Below are 21,382 nucleotides of genomic sequence, written 5' to 3' on the forward strand. Positions count from 1 at the left end.
AGATACCACTTTACACTTACTAGGATGGCTGCAGTCAAAGGCCAACAATAACAAGTGTTGACAAGGGTGTGGAGAAGTTGGAACTCTTGTATGTTGCTGGTGGGACTGTAAAATGGTTCAGTCTTTGTGGAAAAGACTTTGACAGTTCTTCAAAGTAAAGCTTATGACCCAGCAATTCCACTCCTAGGTATATATCCAAAAGAATTGAAAATAGGTACTCAAAATACATTTACACATGTGTTCATAGCAGCTCTATTTACAATATCTAAATGATGGAAACAGCCCAAATGTTCATCAATGGATAAATGGGTAAACAAATTATAGATATCTACATTTTAAAATATTGTTTAGTCATTACAAAAATGAAGTACTGATGTGTGCTATGATGCAGATGAACCTTATCTCATCTACTGTATTCACCAGACCTTGCACCAACTGACTACCACTTCTTCTAGGCTTTGGACCACTTCTTGCAAGGAAAAATATTCAATTCTCAATAAGCTATGGAAAAGGCCTTTTGCAATTTCATTGCCACTGGCTCTCCAGGCTTCTTTGCTGTTGGCATAAACAGGCTACTGTTAAGATGGCAAAACTGTGTTGATAGTTTAGGTGCCTACTGTGATAAACTGTACTGCTGCTTGTTTGAGATATGATAAACTACACTTTTGATTTGAAATCAGACATTTCATATTTAATGACCTAATAGAAAAGACAGTTTCTTCATTTTTAATGTCTTTTAAAGGTAATTGAGCTAAAACAAAAATACAGTGTATTGGGGGCTTATAACATACACAGAAATAAATTGATTTCAGTAGCATAAAGAATGGGGCAAAGGGAGGGAAAATATAGAATTGTTAGGTGCTTATACAACACATGAAGTGGTATGATACTTATTTGAAGGTAGGCTGTGTATATTTTAGAGCAATTGCAGTAAAACAAATTAATAAGCCCATAGGGGAGATAAAATGTAATACTAAAAAATAATCACTCTAAAAGAAGATAAGTAAAGATGAAAAAGAGAACAAATATCACATGAACTAAAATATAGCAAAACAGCAGAGATAAATCTAAGCATATTGAAAGTGTGATAAATACATATGGCCTAAACGCTCCAATTAAAAGGCAAGGATTCTCTGATTGGATAGTAAAGCAAGACCCAAGTACATACACTCCTTGACTTATGATGGGCTTATGTCCTGATAAGCCCATTGTAAGTTGAAAATACCAAAAGTTGAAAATGCATTTAATATACCTAACCTACTGAGCATCATGGCTTAGCCTCATCTGCCTTAAACATGCTGAGACTACTTACATTAGCCTATAGTTGGACAAAATAACACAAAGCCTGTTTTATAATAAAGTGTTGAGTATGTCATATAATTTATTGAATACTGTATTGAAAGTAAAAACAGAATTGTGTGGGTACTCAAAGCATAGTTTCTACTAAATACATAATGCTTTTCTACCATCATAAAGCTGAAAAATCATAAATTGAACCGTCTTAAGTTGGGGACTGTCTGTATATGATGTTTATAAGAAACTCACTTTAAACAGAAAGACAAAGATAGATTAAACATACAAGCATGAATGGGGACTTATGCATCTGGGGTATAACAGGGACCATGTTTATTTTCTTCTTGAAACAATCCCACCCCTCCCCACAAGAGAGACAAAGTACATGGAAACAATGGTTCTGAAGACATTGAATAGCAGGCAGTGAAGCTCAGTGATTCCCAAGATGTGAGAAGCAAAAAAGGTGAGCTCTTTTCTACGGTTGCCCCAGCCTACTGCATTAAGAGATTTTCAGGCATGTGGCATAGGGAGTAAAAGCTGAGGCATGGAACCTGGCAGACTCCCTAACTTGAGGAGATGCTGCTGCTGTGGAGCCAACTAGCCAATTATAAAGGCAAGACTTGAAAGGAACAAACTGTTTCCAAATTACTTAACTGTATCCCAGAACAAAATTCAAGACCATTTATAGACATGAAAAATATCTAATATGCAATAAAATAAAATTCACAATGTATATCATTCAGTCAAAGATTGCCATGTATGCAAAGAAGCATGAAAATATGACCCATAATGAGAAGAATAATCAATCAGCATCCACACAGAACTGACATAGATAGAGTCAGCAGAGGACATTAAAATCAGCTGTTACAACTATCTTCCACATGTTCAAAAAAGTTAGAGATATAGAAGATACAAAAAGTCTCATATTAAACTTGTAAAGATGAAAACTACATCTAAGATGACAAATATACTGGATAAGATTAATGACAACTTAGACACTGCAGAAAAAATAATTAATGAACTTGAAGGCATAGCAATAAAAACCAACCAGAATAAAACAGAGAAAAAAGAAAAAATATAGAAAGTATCAGTGAGCTGTGGGATACCTTTAAGCAGCCACATATACAAGTAATTATAGTTCCCAGAGAAGACAGTATACAGAAAAATATATTTTAAGAAATAATCAGGCTGGACGTGGTGGCTCACGCCTGTAATCCTAGCACTCTGGGAGGCCGAGGCGGGCAGATCATTTGAGCTCAGGAGTTCGAGACCAGCCTGAGCAAGAACGAGACCCCGTCTCTACTAAAAATAGAAAGAAATTATCTGGACAACTAAAAATATATACAGAAAAAATTAACCGGGCATGGTGGCACATGCCTGTAGTCCCAGCTACTCGGGAGGCTGAGGCAGGAGGATCCCTTAAGCCCAGGAGTTTGGGGTTGCTGTGAGCTAGGCTGACGCCATGGCACTCTAGTCCGGGCAACACAGGGAGACTCTGTCTCAAAAAAAAAAAAAAATAGCTGAAACCTTTTTAGCTTTAATAAAATTTATACATCTAAAGTTCAATGAATTTTAAGTGTAAGACACATAAAGAAAACTACCCCAAGGTACAGCAGGTCCTCGAAAATGTTGTTTCATTCAATGCCATCTCATTATAACATTGATGAGAAAAAAATTTGATTCCTGGCTGGGGCCGCTGTCTGTGTGGAGTTTGCATGTTCTCTTCATGTCTGCACGGGTTTTTTCTGGGTACTCTGGTTTTCACCCACATCCCAGAGATGTGCATATTAGGTTAACTGACATGTGAGTGAGGTATGGGTGTTGGTGTGAGTGTGCCCTGGGATGGAATGATGTCCTTTCTGGTTTGGTTCCCTTCTTGCTCCCTAAGCTGCTGGGATAAGCTCCGGCCACCTGTGACCCTGAAGTGGAATAATTGGGTAGATAATTACCTTGTTATTATTAATCTTTCTTTATATATAGCTCACTTTTATTTCAATGTTTCATATTAGAAATTTGGTGATGTTTTTGTGACCAGAAATAAGCCACAGGAACTTGACTCTTGTTTATATCAATTAGCCTATGGTAAAATTGGTTTTGTTATACTTTGTTTCACTTAAAGTCACAGTTTCTAAGAACCTATCATGGCGTTAAGGGAGGACTCACTGTACATTATAACTAAATTGCTGAATGCAAGTGATAAAGAGAAAATCTTAAAAACAGAGGAAAAAAAGACATGGTCATGTTATGTGCAAAGGAACAAAGAAAAAATGATAATAGATTTCTTATCAGAAACAATATAAGCTAGAAAACAATGGAGAAGCATCTTTAAAGTACTGAAAGATGAAAATTATCAACCTAGAATACTGTATCCGACAAAAATATATTTCAGAAACAAAGATGAGATAAAGACATTTTCAAACACACAAAAGCTGAAGGAATCCATTACTAACGCTCCCCCTCTAGAAGAAAATTTTAAACTAGTCCTTTAGACAGCAGGAAAATGATACCAGGTGAAATACAGGTTTACATGAAAGAACAACAGCAGAACTGATAACTACTTGGGTAAATATGTAAGATTTTTTTTTTCTTCGTAGTTAAATCTCTTTAAAAGATAATTGTTCAAAGCAAAAAATTAATAAACTATTAATAAGCTATATATATACTTTTATAGCATATATAAAAGTAAAATGCATGATAATAAAGGTGGGGGGAGAAATGGAAGTATACTATTATAAGATTTTTATGCTCTGTGTGAGGTGGTATAATATCATTTGACTGTGATAAGTTGAGATGTATACTATAAAGCCTAGAGCAGCCACTAAAAAAGCAAAACAGAGTTATAACTGATAAGCCAAAAAAATTAGATAAAATGGAATCATGCAAAATAATCCAATAGAAGCCAAGAAAAGATGAAAAAGGGAACAAAGACCAAATGGGACAAATATGAAGCAAATAGCAAGATGATAGAATCAGACCTAACCATTTGAATAATCACCTTAAGTGTGAGTAGTTTAAACATCCCAATATAAAGGCCAAGATTGTCAGATTGGCTATAAAAGTGAGAGCCACCTATATGCTTGCCTATAAGAAATACTTTAAATGTAAACACAAATAGGTTAAAAATAAGAATGGAAAAAGATATAACATGGTAACCTTGTCCAAAGAAACTTGGAGTGGTTATATTAATATTAGACAAAATAGATTTCAGAGCAAGGAATATTACCAAAGATAAAGAAGGTCATTTCATTCATAATGATAAAGGGGTCAGTTAATTAAGGGGATATAACAATGCTACATGTTTATATACACTTGAGTAACACTGTTAACCAACTTGACCTGATTGCTTTTATAGAACACTTCACCTAAGAAGAGAATACACATTTGTTCACAGGTTTATACGAAACATTTACAAAAGTAAATTATATCTAGGCAAGTCCAAATGAATTCAAAAGGATTCAGATAATAAAAAAATTATCTAATTACAATGAAATTAGAAATCATTAGCAGAAAAATATTTGGAAAATCTCCAAATATTTGGAAATTAAATAACATTTGTAAGTAATCCATGAGTAAAAAAAGAAATGAAAACGGGAATTAGAAAGTATTTTAAACTAAATAACCATGGCAATCCGACATATTAGAACAACAATTCCCAACCTTTTTGCCACCAGGGACTGGTTTCATAGAAGACAATTATTCCACTGACCAGGGGTGGGGGTGGGGTGGTAAGATGCTTACTTGCTACTATCAAGCCTGCCATCAGATGCAGCTTAATTGTCATTTGCCACTCACTGATAGGGCTTTTTTTTTTTTTGATATATCAATATTTAATTATAAGTATTCTTTGATAGGGCTTTGATATGAGTCTGCAAGCAATTGATTTATTATGGTCTCTGTGCAGTTAAACCTCTTTGCTAATGATAATCTATCTGTATTTGCAGCCCCTCCATAGCTTCACTGCTTCAGCTCCACCTCAGATTGTCAGGCATTAGATTCTCATGGAGAGTGCACAACCTAGATCCCTCACATGTGCAGTTTACAGTAGGGTTTGTGCTCCTATGAGAATCTAATGCTGCCACTGATGTGACAGGAGGCGGAGCTCAGGCGATGATGTGAGTGGTGGGGAGTGGCTGTAAATACAGATGAAGCTTTGCTCCCTTGTCTGCTGCTCACCTCCTGCTGTGTGGTCTGGTTCCTAACAGGCCACGGACCCATACTAGTCCACGACCGAGAGGCATTGGGGACCCTAGGGACCACAGTATTAGAAGATGTCCCCAAGACAGTACTTAGGGGGAAATTTATAGCATTAAATATCTATATTATAAAAGAAGAAAGATCTTAAATAAATGACTTTAGCTTCCATCTTAAGAAACTAGAATAAGAAGAACAAATTAATCCCAAAGGAAGCCGAAGAAAATAGGTAACCCGAATAGCTCTTTATGTGTTAAAGAAATAGAAATTGTAGTTAAAAATATTGTCACAAAGAAAACTCCAGGTCCAGGTAGTTTCACTGGTGAATTATACCAAACATTTATGGAAAAAATAATATCAATTTTGTAAAACATTTTCAAAAATATTGACATGAAGGGAATATTTTCCAAGGTTTATGGTGCCAACATTACTGGGATACCAAAAGTAAACAAATATATTATAAGAAACCTGTAGAACAATATGTCTTACAAATATAATTGCCAAAATCTAAACTAAGTTTTAGCAGATCTAACTCAACAGTATATTAAAAGGACAATATGTCATGACCACGAGGGGTTTATTTCAGAAATGTGAGGTTGGTTTAATATTTAAAAAAATCAACAATGTAAAATTTACCATATTAACAAACTAAAATGTAAAAGTCACATGATTATCTCAATAGATGTAGAAAAATCATTTGATAAAATCCAATATCCATTATTGATAAAAACTGTCAGCAAGCTAGGAATGGAAGTGAACTTCCTCAGTCTTTTAATGTGCATCTATGAAAAACCTCATTAGCTGACATTGTAGTTACTGGTGAAAAACTGAGCACTTTTTAAAAAAAAATTAAGAGCAAGACAGATGCTCACTTTCACCAGCTCTATTCAGAATTGCCCTGAAGGTTCTAGCTAGTGCCATCAGGCAAGAGAAGGAAATAAGTGGCACTCAGATTAGAAAGGAAGAAATAATTCACAGGTCACTGGATTCTCTCTGTAGAAAGTCTGAAGCAATTCTACTAGAACTAATGAATGCGTGTAGAAGGTTGCAGGATATAAGAGCAGTATACAAAGATCAGTTGTTTCTATACATTGGCAAGGAACAGAAATTAAAATAGAAGAATGCTATTTTCTATAGCATCAAAATTATGAAATACTTAGGGATAAGTCTAACAAAATATGTTAAAGAAAAATGAGAACTACAAAATAGCATTGCAAGAAATTAAAGGATACTTAAATAATTTGAGAGATATAGTTGATCCTCATTATTCATGGATTCTTTATATGCAAATTAGCCTACTTACTAAAATTTTTTTATAACTCCAAAATCAATCCTTGTGGCACTTTTGTGATCATTTGAGGATACTTGAATAGGGGCAAAAAATTAGAGTCACCCAAGGCACACATTCCCAACTGAGATTGAACAAGGCAGTGATACTCTGCTTGCTTGTTTCAGGTTTCATACTGTAAGCAAGTGGTCCTTTCTTGGTTTATTTAGTGCCACATATTTTGCATGTTTGTGCTTTTTGTCGGTTATTTCTCTGTTTAAAATATCCCCCAAGCATAGTGCTTAAGTGCTGTATGGTGTTTCTAAGTACAAGGAGGCTCCAGTGTGTCTTATGGAGAAAATACATGTCTTAGATAATATTCATTCAGGTAGGAGTTACAGTGCTGTTGGACCTGAGTTCAATGTTAATGAATCAACAAAACATATTAATAATATATATTAAATAAGGGTCTTTAAACAGAAACATACACAAAACAAGGTTATGTATTGATCAGTTGACAAAAATGTGACCAGGGCTTACAGGAACCTAACCCTGTGTTTCCCCTGGGAACAGTGGTCCAGTATTTGCTAATTCTTCTGACTATCACCGCATATCATCTTATTTATTTTTATCTTATTTTGAAAATTTTTTGTAGTGATGGGGCCTCGCTGTGTTGCCCAGGCTGATCTTGAACTCCTGGCCTCAAGCGATTCTCCTGCCTTGGCTTCACAAAGTGCTAGGATTACAGATGTGAGCCACTGAACTCAGCTGATAAATCATATTAATAATGAGAATTGACTGTATATCCTGTTCCTGGGTTGTAAGACTCAACTCTATTAAAATGTTGATTTCCACCAAATTATAGTTTCAAGAGAATTACACTCCAATCTTTGCAGGCTTTTTTGGTGGAAATGAACAAGGTGATTCTAAAATTTATATGAAAATTCAAGAGCTTAGGGTATCCAAAACAATTGTGAAAAAGAATAATGTGGAGAGCTAACATTACCTAATTTCAAGAATTATAAAGCTATAGTAAAAGTAGTATTGGCATAAAAGTAGGTAATTCAATGAAACAGAATAAGTAGTCCAGAAATAAACATACTTTTATATAGATAACTGAGTTTTTGACAAAGCCATAATGGCAACACAGTGGAAGAATGGTAGCCTTTTCCACAGTGGTGCCAAACATTTGGATATTGATATACAAAAAAATGAACTTGGATCTACCTTGCACCATATACAAAAATTAACTCAAAATGGCTTATGGACTTAAATGTAAAACCTAACACTATAATGCTTCTAGAAGAAAACATAGGAGGAAATTTTTTGAGAACTCAGTTAGGTAATGCTTTCTTAGATAGAACATCAAAAGGACAATCTATAAAAGAATAAATTGATAAATTAGACTTTATCTTAAAATCTGTTTTTCAAAAGACACTGGTAAGAGAATAAAGAGAGAAGCCACAGATTGGGAGAAAATGTTTGCCAAGCGTATATCTGATCACTGAGTTTTATCTAGGATATATTGAGAACTCTTCAAATTCAGCAATAAGGAAAGAAATACACCAATTAAAAATGGGTAAAATATTTGGATAGACACCTCACTACAGGAGATATACAGATGGCATATAAGCAAATGAAAAGATATTCAACAGCATTAGTCATTCGGGAAATGCAAATTAAAACCACAATAAGATACCATTATATACCTTCTAGAATGGGTGAAGTTAAGAAATTGGACTATACTAAATGTTGGTAAGGACACGCTATGTTTTCCAGTGTTTAAATCTCAAGATGGCTTTGTTGGAAAAGTTGGAGATTGTGGACATGACATGGCCTACTTTGAATCAAATCATTGAGCATCTTTTTTCTCTTTTTCAGAACCATGGTGGCACTGTCAAAACCACAGCAATTAGAGTTTATGACCTTTATACTATGAACTATTTCCTTCTTTTGGAATGGCTTTGTAAAATAATTTTTAAATGTAAAAGTTGTACATTCTATACATGTAAGAGAATACAGTAATTCAAAGAAAAAAGTGATTATCCCTCCCAAATCCACTTCTCCTTTAGTTCATGCACATGTTTTATTTAAAGAAGGTAAAAATACGATCAGACAATAAGCTGCTATAATTTTTTCATTAAGTATTTTGCAGTGTTTTCCCATGTCAGTACATAAACACTGTACCTCTGTACCTCTTTCTCTTTTCAAAGCAGCATAGTCCATGTAGTTTATTTATCTAAGCCTTTAATGATGGACAAATATTTAGCTTGCTTATAGTATGAATATCCAGCTGTAGAATTGCTGTTTTAAAGATAGGTACAGTTGAAACTTCAATCAATGTTGCCCGTCAAAAAGTTTGTACTAATTTATGTTTGTACCAATAGAATTTACACCCATTTCTCCACATTCTTGCCAATACTTATATATGATTACTTAAAGAAAATCTTTATCGGTCTAATAGGGAAAAATTGTATCTCACCGGAATTTGAATTTTTATTTCCCTAATATTTTGAACAGATGTTTACTCAATAAATTATGTTATATGAATTAATTTTGTGTACATTTGTACTTTTTGCTATTGGCCTTTAAAGAATTGATTTGTATTATCTTCCTATCCTATGGATGTTAACATATTGTCTTCACATGTTGCAAATATTTCTCCCCCAGCTTACAGACTTTTTTAGTGCCATTAATGGTATGTTTTGATTTACTGAAGTTTTACATTTTTATGTTAACTGTCATATTTTCCCTTTATGGCTTCTAGCTTTCTTTCCTTATTTAGAAAGGCCTTCTATGTTATAGGATTATGACAAATATTTAGCCAAGTTTTCTTGTGTTTTTGTGATGTTTTTGTATTTTAATACTTCTGAAATTTATTTTTGTGTTTATGTGAGATAGGAGGTTAAATTTTTTTCCTAACAGTTGTGGTAGAGCAGTTTGATGCCTGGGTAGTTCATTGGTGATTTTGCTTGGACAGGGTCTAATTTGAAAATACAAGGTTTTAGTTATAGCTGTGGACACATAGTCACATTTCTTCTAGAAGGCAGGAGCCCATGAAAGTTTCCTTTGTTTTTTTGACTTTTTTCTTTCTTTTTATTTTACTTGGGAATTAGGATGATTCCCTACAATAGCAGAGAATAGGGAAAGGGGAGGCAGAAAAGAGACAATAGAAACTGTGTCCAAATAATTTTTGGGACTGGGGATAGAAGTGGATTCTGTGGAGCAATTTGCCTTGCCAGGTGAGGTGGACTATGACTTTACTAGCAACAGCTCTGCCTGCAGTGCAGCTACTTTCTAAGTTCTGGTTTAGGAAACTTTTGGTGTTATAGTGAATTCAGGTCACGTAGTTTTTTTTGCTATTTTCTCCCATGCGTTCTATATTGTGCCAGTACTCTAGTTGCATATGCCAGAATGTTATGTGTTTTCTCCTGTGTTGTGCTCTGAAAAGCTTGGACTGTTTTTCTCTCATCTTCCTTTCTGACCTTGATGAATTCCTACTTTATCTAATCACCACCTCTTAAAACCTGTCTTTCCATACCCCCTTTGCCTAAGGAGTTTTTGTGGATTTTAGTAACAGCCTTATTATAGCACTTATACTGTAATTTTATTGTGTTTGTTTATTGCATGTGTCTGTTTCTTCTATCGGACTATGTGCTCCTTTGGTGACAGATTTTCCTCGTTCATTGAAAACTGTGAGCTACATTATTTTGATATAGTTTGAAGATTCAAGGCCCAGAGAGTCCAGGACATATGATAAAGATATAAAAATAGAGTATATCTAAAAAATAGAGTATATTATATGCATATTATGGATATGTAGATACTCTTATTACAAATATCTTCATTTTACCAGTATTACTTATCAAAGTTCTGAGTTACCTGTAATCAAATTTCATAGCAACCAGGGTGGAATATTCCTTAACATACATATGAGAAATCTTTAATGTAATTTATATCACATTTGGGAATTTTTCAGCAGAAACAAGCTTATGGAGTTATAATAAGTCAAATGGAAAAAAATAACAGCAAATACATACTTTTCACAGGATACTAAAGAAATATATTTATATGAATAAATCAATTTACCCTGACAGAACATTTTAACTCAGAATATTTTCACTTAGCCAAAACTCTCTGAAAAGAATTTATAAAACAATATCACTTTTAATATTTGATGATAGTATGTTTTAGCAAATAATTGTTTGTAATCACAGTAATGGATTCTTAATCATTGTTAACAGTGTCTTATATCTTCACATTCAATCCATGCAATCATTCAGTGAGATTAAAATAACTTTTTTTTTTTGAGATAAGATCTCACTCTGTTGCCCTGGCTAGAGTGCAGTGGTGTGACCATAGGTAACTGCAACCTCAAACTCCTGGGCTCCAGTAATCCTCTTACCTCAGCCTCCCTGCTAGCTGGGACTACAAGCTTGTGCCACTGTGCCCACCTAAGTTTTCTATTTTTTGTAGAGACGGAGTCTCACCCTTGCTCAGGCTGGTCTCAAACTCCTGGCCTCAAGCAGTCCTCCCACCTCTGCCTCCCAGAGTGCTAGGATTATAGGCGAGAACCACCATGTCTGGCCAAAAACAACTATTACCTCTATTTTACACTATGGGAAAGTGAGATTTAAGTACTTTCTCAAGGTCACATAGATATTAGTAAGTGGCAGAGATACCTAAAACAGGCTCTTTAACTATCATCTGGTAGTTGCTCTTTCAAAATGGCTGAGTTAAGACTGTGATTGTGAAATCCATTATCATTAATTTTATTTCCTTCTAAGTAGGCTTCTATTCTGGCCACCAAATTGTCTTGAAGCCTATATCAAAATATCTTTAGTGATGACATTCATAGGTCTCTTGAAAATGCATGCCTATATAACATTATATAAATTTCTCACTTTTTATACTGTTCACTTTTCAAAAAAGTTGTATATAAATTAAGCTTATGTATTTTATAGACCAGTTTGTTTATTGTAGATGATCTATCCAAATTTTGGTGTAATTTAAAAATTTTTGCTGTATCCTGAGCTCTGTCAAGTTAATACTAGTAAGATTTCTGATCAAAGAAAGGAACAGCTATTTTAAATAAAATTTTAATCATTTTATAAAATAAAACATGACAACTATGACCATTTTCTGATTTATCAACTTTAAACATTTGGATTTTAATTATGAAGCTTCATCAGAATGGCATCTTATACACCTCTCACACCAAAACTTTCAGTCACACATTGAAATGTTTTATTGGCTCCATGTTACTTTTATGAAGCGGAAAATCAAGATTAATGGAATAAAAGTTTTATACCATGTTAGTTAATACTTTCCTTTTAAAAGATTTAGATTAGGTTTTCTTACTAAACAAGGCTCACAGAACTATAAACAAACCATTTAAATCACTTTTTAATATGTTTAAAACCTGTGCTATTAAAATTTTCATACTATAAAATTTTCAAATTATGCTTGCTATGCTCCTAATATTTTTTGCATTGTTAACAGATGAATATGCAGCATTACTAGATTGTGAAAATTGCATAGTAGCAGTATAAATGCTATTTCAATGTTAGGCAAAATTAGCTGATTTTTATCAGACTTTAATATTTTCTCATTTGAAACAAATTGTCATGCTGCTTTTGCTTTTTGATATTAAATTAGCTATGCTAACTGTTGCACTTGAGTGGTTCATGCCGTGGTATGCAGAAACCAAGATTAATTATAGCCTCAAGTCACCTTGTATTTTCTATAATGACTGACTTTCTGAATTGAACAGCACATTTTATATAATGTTTATTTGCATATAGACAATGGAATAAGCAAAATGCAGGTTTCCTCAAACTTCTCTTGACTTTTGTCTTTTTTGTACTGTCCCAAAAAGTAATAATTACTAGTTTTTTAGGGGTTTGGAAGCCATTCATAATGGCTTAATTGTAGAATCAACTGTTAGCTGTATTGGTCCTACAACTGGTTGTTTAGATTCTCTTTAATTATGCCTTATCGGGTATTTATGTAGTTCTGTTATAACATAGTTTCTTAATCATAATGATCAAGTCATTGTACCAAATTATTGGGCCTGTTAAGAGTATGAGAAATTTAAAAGAATATTATTTTCAACATGAAACTTGGCATAGAAAGTTTGTAGACTAAGTTCCTAAAACCAGCTATTTTCATTCATTTTATGTATTTTCATTGTGACTATAGGTTACCTGAGCAGGAAGTAATCCACTTGCATGTTTTATGCTTAGATTTTAAAATATTTTTTGGCATTGATTAATGGGAGATGAAAGAAAAATTAAAAAACAGTTAAATGTGTCTATAAATGAGATGAAGGAAAAATATAGGATAAAATAATATATTATTAGAAAAATATTCTGAAGCTGTAATAATATATTTATGATACAGTTTAGAAAATATAACATACATTTAAAAATCTTAACCTCCCAACAACCTTGGGAGTTAAGTAGGATAGGTTTATTACCCTCATTTTATAGAATAAAAGGCTTAGTGAGTTTAAATAAAATCATTAAGACCTTGAAGATTAGGGTAGGATTTCCTAAAAAAGACATAAAAAGCACAAACTGTAAAAGAAAAGATTGATAACTATAACACAAAATAATTAATTAAAAAAGATGATAGAAACAGTTCACAGAAAAGGAAACCCAAATGATGTGTAGCATAAGAGAAGATGGTTAGCCTTACTAGTAATCTGGGAATGCAAATTAATAGTGGAAAAAAATACCTCCAAAACAATAGTGGGATTCCATTTTTCAAACATTAAATTATCAAAAATTAAAATAACTGACCATATTCCATGTTTTCAAGTTTGAGGAGAAATGGTAATTCCAGGGGAAGGTCATTTGGCAGCCTGTCGTCCTTGTAAGAGTGAAGAATTGGAAACAACTTAAATGTCTCTCAGTAGAGGAGTAGACTAAAAAACTGGTATGATATTGTAATAGAAATTCCGTAGCAATTAAAAGTAATGTAATGGATCAATATAAGTTATTAAATCTTGAAAACCTACTGAAGAATGAAGAAGTAAATTGTGAGAATATGTTTATTATAATACTATTTATGTGAATACAAAACCACATATATCAAGACCACGTATTTTTTTATGAATATGTGTGTATGCATATAAGTGTATTTAAAAATATCCTAAAGGGATATGGGATATATTTTAAATTCACATAGTGGTAAACTCTGGAAAAAATAAAGGGAACTTAACTGGAATGGAATACTGCTTTTTTTTTTTTTACAGTAAGAGTTAAAGCAAACATGGAAAATGTTAACAAATTCTGGGTATTAGGAACATGGAGCATTTGTTAAATTATTGTTTCTTCTTTAAAAATTTCTTTCAAAAAAAAAAAAAAGAAAAGGAAGTTTAATTTGCTTAGGATTACCAAAAAATAGTAGTTGGAAGAGCTAGTACTTAAAATTAGTACTTGATTTCTCAGTCTAGAGGTTTTTCTACTAACATGCTGCCTCAAAAATGAGATGGAAAAAAATTGAGATGAAAAGATAAAAAAGGTAGGCAAAATTTGGTTTTGTTGTAATAAGAATTAGGAGACAGGTTTCTAGTAACTTGTTTTAGGAGGAAAGGAAAGTTTATAAGATAAATTAAAAATTATTAAATCTTACATTATTTTAAAATCTTTAAGCATACTATCATATTTTTGTATAGAGAGCAACTTAGGTACTAGGAAAAAATTACCTTAATTTATTGTTTAAAATGTGATATATTTATGTTGCATGTAATGGAAGACATTAGATGATTTGAATTTTTTAAATACAAAATTCATGAAAATAATTCCAAATATACAATCTGACATTAGTCTATCAAAGTCAAAACTAGTTTTTCTTCCATTTTGTAAAGTCATTCTTCACAAAAACTTTATAGCCTTTTTATTTACAGCTCTCCAAGATAAAATGGCAACCCCAAAAGAGAAAACTCCAATGTGTCTGGTAAATGAGTTAGCCCGTTTCAATAGAGTCCAACCCCAGTATAAACTTCTGAATGAAAGAGGGCCTGCTCATTCGAAGGTAAGGTTATGAGAGAGGTGGTGAGACATGCTTATCAAACTAACAGATTTATCATCTCAGATTTTAATTGTGCTTTATTTTTTGGAGTGGGGGTTCAGTGGATGGCTTTCTGAAGGCTTTTAGCTCTACGTTAATATTTTGAAGTTTATAACTATTTTATAGCTCGTTATGACTTACAAAGCTTTTTCAGATAAGTACTTCATACAAACCTTAATAAAACTACATAAGATATAGATGTTTGATTTCAATTTTGTAAATTAAACTCAGGCACAGAAAAATGAAGTAACTTGCTTAGTAGTTCGTAAGTGCCAGTGCCAGTACTTGAATATGTGTTCTTTGGCTCCCAGGTACAGTGTACTTTCCATTAAATCACAGCTGCTAAAGTAAAAATGGAGACAGAGCAAATATACATACCAACAGTTAAACCCAGTGAGAGATCTTTTCCAATGTGATGTTTAATTTTAAGATTCATCATTTATAAAAGCTGTTTATACCAGTATTATTGTTATCTGTGCATTCACTTATAATATTGTTCTTTTAAATGGAAAGCAATTTTTATTTATATATAGTTACTTATATATATATGTTTGCTATATACATGTTACAAATAAATCTACAACTACTGCCTTTATATTTGAGCTCTATTTATCTGTTTAAAAAGTCCTAGTTGTGTATAATTTTCCATGGCAAATTGTAAATCTTAGACATTGGAGATTGTAAAAATGCTCATAAATTTTTTATACAATGTGGAAGCTTTTGTTCTCTAAGGCTTGGTTAATCTCCATAAAGCAACTGGCTATTGGGTTGTTTTCTAGCATGTCCCTCAAAGTAAGGAAAATAAGTTGAAACTACAGTGCATCAGTTTTTTCACTATTAGTGGCTTTTATAAAGTAAAAGATTTATGGGCAACAATTTAATTTGTTCATAACATCTCTTATTCTTGCATTAGCAGAGAACATAGTTGTGGCCTTTGTCTCCCTGTCCAGCCATGTATCCTGTCTCTTTCTGTCCAATTATGTTGAACTGTTTGCATTTCTCAGAATGTTTCATGTTCTTTTCACATTTTTCTGCCATTGCCTAAGTTGTAGTCTTTCTGCCTTTAAAGTTATTTTGCACTTGCTCTTTTTTTTTTTTTTTGAGACAGAGTCTTCCTTTGTTGCTCAGGCTAGAGTGAGTGTTGTGGCATCAGCCTAGCTCACAGCAACCTCAAACTCCTGGGCTCAAGTGATCCTCCTGCCTCAGCCTCCCGAGTAGCTGGGACTACAGGCAGGCGCCACCATGCCCGGCTAATATTTTCTATGTATTTTTAGTTGTCCAGCTAATTTCTTTCTATTTTTAGTAGAGATGGGGTCTCGCTCTTGCCCAGGCTGGTCACGAACTCCTGAGCTCAAACGATCCGCCCGCCTCCCAGAGTGCTAGGATTACAGGCGTGAGCCACCACGCCCGGCCCATTTTTGAACACTTAACTCCCACATCACACCTTCTAAACTTCTGTGAAACCTTATCTGATCCTCTGGGCCTCCAGTGGGACCTGTAGTTCTCAGTTGTAGTCATTATTGTGTTGTAGTACAATAATACATGTTGGTTTTTACATTTTGTGCTAGATTGAGTTTATTCAGGGATATTTTACTCTTCTCCATTTCCTGGTTGCTTTAGTGTATGTCCTCTTTGCTCCTCATTGCCAATTCCAGGTATTCTTCCTTGAGGTAATCCCCCAGTTTTGAATTTCATATTATCAGACTAACTTCCCACATGCCCCCCCTCATGGCTGTCATTTACTGACTTCTGGATGATTCCATCAGATTTCTTATGGCTCACTTTCACTCTCTTCAACATTCCTCCTGTTTTAATTTTTGGTGATTTTAATGTCTAAATAGATGATTGTTCCAACATGCTGACCTTTCAGTTCTTTGAACTTCTCTGTTGACCTTGTCCTCCACTCCCTTTCAGCCACTCATTCCTGTAATCACATTCTTGACTATCATTACCAATAACTGCATAATTTTATTTCCAAGTATTCATCTCTCTCTGACACTTGCCTGCTAACTTTCTAGTTCATTGCCTCTAATTTGACTTAAACAGTCCTTCCATACTGCAAATTCACTTTGTTTTTTTTACTATTCCTCACTTCCCTCAGTCCTCATGCAGCCTCTTAACCAGCTTAAATTCTACATGCCTTATATGTTTGTATCCTTAGCTATCTTGCCTCCCTTGGTAGGATACTTGGTTGGCATAATCTTAGTCTCAAATCTGGACTCTGCCTTTCCTTCTGAATTATGGATGAACTGCCTGAGAGGCTTAACCCCTTTATTTGTGTCTTGGATCCCAATGCCTTTACACCCATTCAAGGCCATTTCTCCAGCTTTGCTTCCTCTGCCTTCTTCACCCCTCCTTTCTTCTTTGTCATCAGTTTCTTCTTTGAATGGATCATTCCCATCAGCACAGAGACATGCTATTATTTCTTCCCATCTTAAAAGAAAATTTCTTGGCTCTGCTTCCTCCTGCAGTTTATAACCTCATTTCTTCTTTGCTTTGGAACAACACTCCTTAAAAGAGTTGTCTGTACTAGCTGTTTCCAATTCTTCCATTTTCCCTTTATTCGGGATATTGTTCCTACCACTCCCACCATTTGAAACTGGTCTTTTTTAAAAAAAACCTGGCCTAGTGAAGATCACCAGCTACCTCCTTGTTAAATGATTAGTTGTTAGTACTAGCAATTGTCAGTACTAACATTACTTGGCTTATCAGCTGTATTCGATACAGGTGATCTCTCAACCTTGTTGAAATACTTCATTCATTTGGCTTCCCAGACACTGTGCTCACTGCTTTTCCAATTAATCTCACTGGCCACATTTTAAGTTTCTTTTGCTTCCTGCCCCCCACCTCCTGCCCCCCTTATTTCCCAGACCCCTGATGTTCAGACCTTGGTCCTCTTCTCACTCTCTTGACTTACTCCATTAATGATCTCATAGGTTTAAATAACATATGCATGTAATAATAATGTTCAAATTTATGTTTTCAGCTCAGAGCTCTTCCCTGTACACTAGAATTATGTATCTAACTGCCTACTTCATCTCTACTTGGGTATCTTGTAAATATCTCAAATTGACCCCGTCTGAAATTGAATTCCTAATCTCTGTCACACACACAAACTTTATTTTTCTCGGTAGGACTTAGCACCTTCAAATACTATGTGTTATTTTATTGTTTGTCTCCCCCAAATATAATGTAAACTCTATGAGGGCAGCCATATCCCCAATGCTAGAATGGAGCACGTAGTAGGCACTGTAAAAGTATTTGTTAGAGGCTGGCCGTGGTGGCTCAAGCCTGTAATCCCAGCAACTTGGAAGGCTGAAGCAGGAGAATTGCTTGAGCCCAGGACTTTGAGGTTGCTGTGAGCTAGGCTGATGCCCCAGCTCTCTAGCCTAGGTGACAGAGCAAGACTCCGTCTCAAAAAAAAAAAAAAAAGTATTTGTTAGGCACACAATAAGTATTAATATTTGTTGAATGAGTGAATGAATGAAAAATAGAGTTATCACTATGTGTAGATATTAGTGAATAAGCTTTTCTGAAAGACAAAAGGAAAGGGGCTAAAGGTTCTTTGCTGTAACTTCAATGGATAGATATAAAATAGTGCATCTGGAAAAACAAAACTAAAGTTATTCTTTAAAGAGATTTTAAAAATAATGAACAAGGAAAAATTTTATTTGAAGCAATTTTGCTATTCAAATTTTTTCCATTGTTTTGAATATTAAAGGAAGATAGATGTAAGAAGAAAAATATTTGATAATTTTATTATCGGTCTTTTCCTATTTTCAAAAGTGTGCATCTAATAGTATATATCTATTAATCATTTTATTTGGGGACTCCACTTTAGTTATTCTACTACTTTAATAATGTTTTACTTTGGATTTACTTAGTGATTGCTATTTTGGCCATAGGATTTTTGGTATTTCAAAATAGTTTTTCCTGTTAAATTTTTTTGACATTGGTCTAGGTTGAAAGTGAAGACAAATTGTGAAATGGAAGAATAATTTTTATGTATTCATGTACAAATAGAAATCAGCAAACTAGGATGTGTTAGAAGGATTCAGCATATACACTAAAAGACAAAATAAGTATGATGCTTTTCCCATGTTTGCTTTTAAGATCTTGGCCTAAATCTTAAGTTATAATCCAGAGAAAGAGTGTGTTTTTGAGCATTCATTGAAAGCATTCCAAATCTCAAAGAGTTCCATCAACTCACATTTCCTCTGAGGAGCACTGTTTATCTTGGAATTGAGTTCTAGTTGTGCAGGAGTAGAAACAGTATGGCCAGGGTCTTCCTTGACTCTGGTATTTTAGCTAGACTAATTGATCTTAGCTCTGAAGTGCCTCCTGAATGCTCGTAGAATTCAGGTTTTAGTCCAGGGTGATGTTGCTGTCACCCTGGAAGGGAAGAGCTAGGTACTCTTAACAGTTGGTGACACCACTCCTATCGCCCATGTTTGGTAAAGAAAGGCCAGGCTACCTGGGAAAATTCTGGAGCATCGCAGAGGTATTTGAATTTCCCTAATATTCTTTAGGAATCTATTGTAATTTTTGGAGGGGCTTGTGAACTGACTTTATATCTATCTCTTTCTCTCATTGCCAGGGTTTCAAAGGCTGAACAGATTTATTGTGGTGAAAGTGGACTACTGTGGATCTCTTCTTATTTCTAGATAGTCCCAGGATTCTTTTAAGTTTTAGGGAGATTTGGAGATCCCATTTGCTAACCTGTGCCTGTTGATCTAGGTGCTTTGGTCATAGATTACCTCATTTAGCCTGTAGCTCATTTTTAAAAAGAGTATTAGAATAATTGGCATATTCTTGAATGAAAGATGATATTTAAGAGTTTAATATTAATTAACATAATTCATATTAATATTGATTGGCTAAGTCTGGCTCCCTTTTGTGAAAAGCAAAGTCATTTGTAGTCATGCATGTCTACCAGTGGCTTTAAGTGAGACATAATATTTTTTAAATTTTAATTTAATTTTTTTTTTTGAGACAGAGTCTCACTCTGTTGCCTGACTAGAGTGCCGTGGCGTCAGCCTAGCTCACAGCAACCTCAAACTCCTGGGCTCAAGCAATCCTTCTGCCTCAGCCTCCCTAGTAGCTGGGACTACAGGCATGCGCCACCATGCCCGGCTAATATTTTCTATATATTTTTAGTTGTCCAGCTAATTTCTTTCTATTTTTAGTAGAGATGGGGTCTTGCTCTTGCTCAGGCTGGTCTCGAACTCCTGAGCTCAAACAATCTGCCTGCCTCGGTCTCCCAGAGTGCTAGGATTGCAGGCATGAGCCACTTTGTCCAGCCCATTTTCTTTTTTTGTATACTTCCAGTGGAAGTATAGGATAAAAGGAATAAGAGGATAATGAAAGGGAAGTTTAGGAGAAAGTTGTAAGAGAGAATATAAATAAAAAGATGGGAGAAACTTTTCTGTAGCAATGCAAACTGATTTCTTTCAAAATTTAAACCCATGCCAAAAGTACTGTTTCTGTTCCATTTTATATCTTTGTGAAAAAAAGAATAAACATTTGCATTGTCCCACAAAAATTTCTCATGCCTCTTTGTAATCCATCTCTTTGTACCTGAGACCCCAGGTAGCTACTGATTTGCCTTCTGTGACTGTAGATTAGTTTGCATTTTCTAGAACTTTATATAAGTATAATCATGTGATATGTATTCTTACCAGACTTCTTTCACTTAGCATAGTTATTAATATTTTAAGTATGCTTAATGTTTTACATGTATCAATACTTCCTTTTTATTGCTTAGAAGTAGTACATTGTGTGGATGTAGTACAATTTTTTTTTTGCACCAGCCATCTGTTGATGGATATTTTGTTTTTAGCTTTTTTTATGTTATAATAAAGCTACTTTGAATATTTGTGTACAAGTCTTTGTATGGGCACATATTTCCTTTTCTTTTTTCCTATTTTCTTTATTTCTTTGGTCATAACAGGAGTGACAGGAACATATATAGCAGTGTATGTTTAACTTTTTTATATTCCCATCAGCAATGTATGAGAGTTCTAGTTTCTCTTCCCACTTGGCTACAGGTGATATGGTTAGTCTTTCTAATTTTAGCCATTCTAAGGTATTTTGTGGTATCTCATTGTGGGTTTTTTTTTTTTTTTGGTTTGAGACAGGGTCTCACTGTTGCCCAGGCTAGAGTGCAGTGGCATCATCATAGCTTATCGCAAATCACAAACTCCCAGGCTTCCCCTGGCTCAGCCTCCCAAGTAGCTGGGACTACAGGCATGTGCCACCACATCTGGCTAATTTTTTTATTTTTTGTAGAGACAGGGTCTTGCTCCGGCTGGTCTTGACCTCCTGGGCTCAAGCGATCCTCTTGCCTCAGTCTCCCAAAGTGCTGGGATTACAGGGATAAGCCACCATGTGCAGCCCTTTTGCGGTTTTAATTTGAATTTCCCTAATGACTGATAATGTTGACCATCTTTTTGTGTGTTTGTCATCAGTTTATATGTTTAGTAAAGTGTCTGTTAGATCATTTGTTCATTATTTTTTAATTGCGTTGTTTGTTTTCTTATTGTTCAATTTTGAAGA

The 21,382-nt window shown here is 34.3% G+C and overlaps 1 protein-coding gene across 8 annotated transcripts in view; it reads left to right on the forward strand.

Annotated features, from left to right (window-relative positions):
• STAU2 (staufen double-stranded RNA binding protein 2) overlaps positions 1 to 21,382 on the forward strand; it is a 295,401-nt gene that overhangs the window by 14,974 nt on the left and 259,045 nt on the right. For 4 of the 8 annotated variants that reach the window (XM_045561380.1, XM_045561381.1, XM_045561379.1 and 1 more), the window contains one exon: positions 14,664 to 14,791. The exons of the other annotated variants lie outside the window; for them this stretch is intronic. In XM_045561380.1, the coding sequence (XP_045417336.1) occupies positions 14,678 to 14,791 (114 nt within the window). In that variant the 5' untranslated portion in view covers positions 14,664 to 14,677. The remainder of the gene's footprint in view (positions 1 to 14,663; positions 14,792 to 21,382) is intronic. 8 annotated transcript variants of the gene reach the window in all.

The sequence above is a fragment of the Lemur catta genome, chromosome 9 (assembly GCF_020740605.2).
Source record: "Lemur catta isolate mLemCat1 chromosome 9, mLemCat1.pri, whole genome shotgun sequence".
Taxonomy (NCBI): domain Eukaryota; kingdom Metazoa; phylum Chordata; class Mammalia; order Primates; family Lemuridae; genus Lemur; species Lemur catta.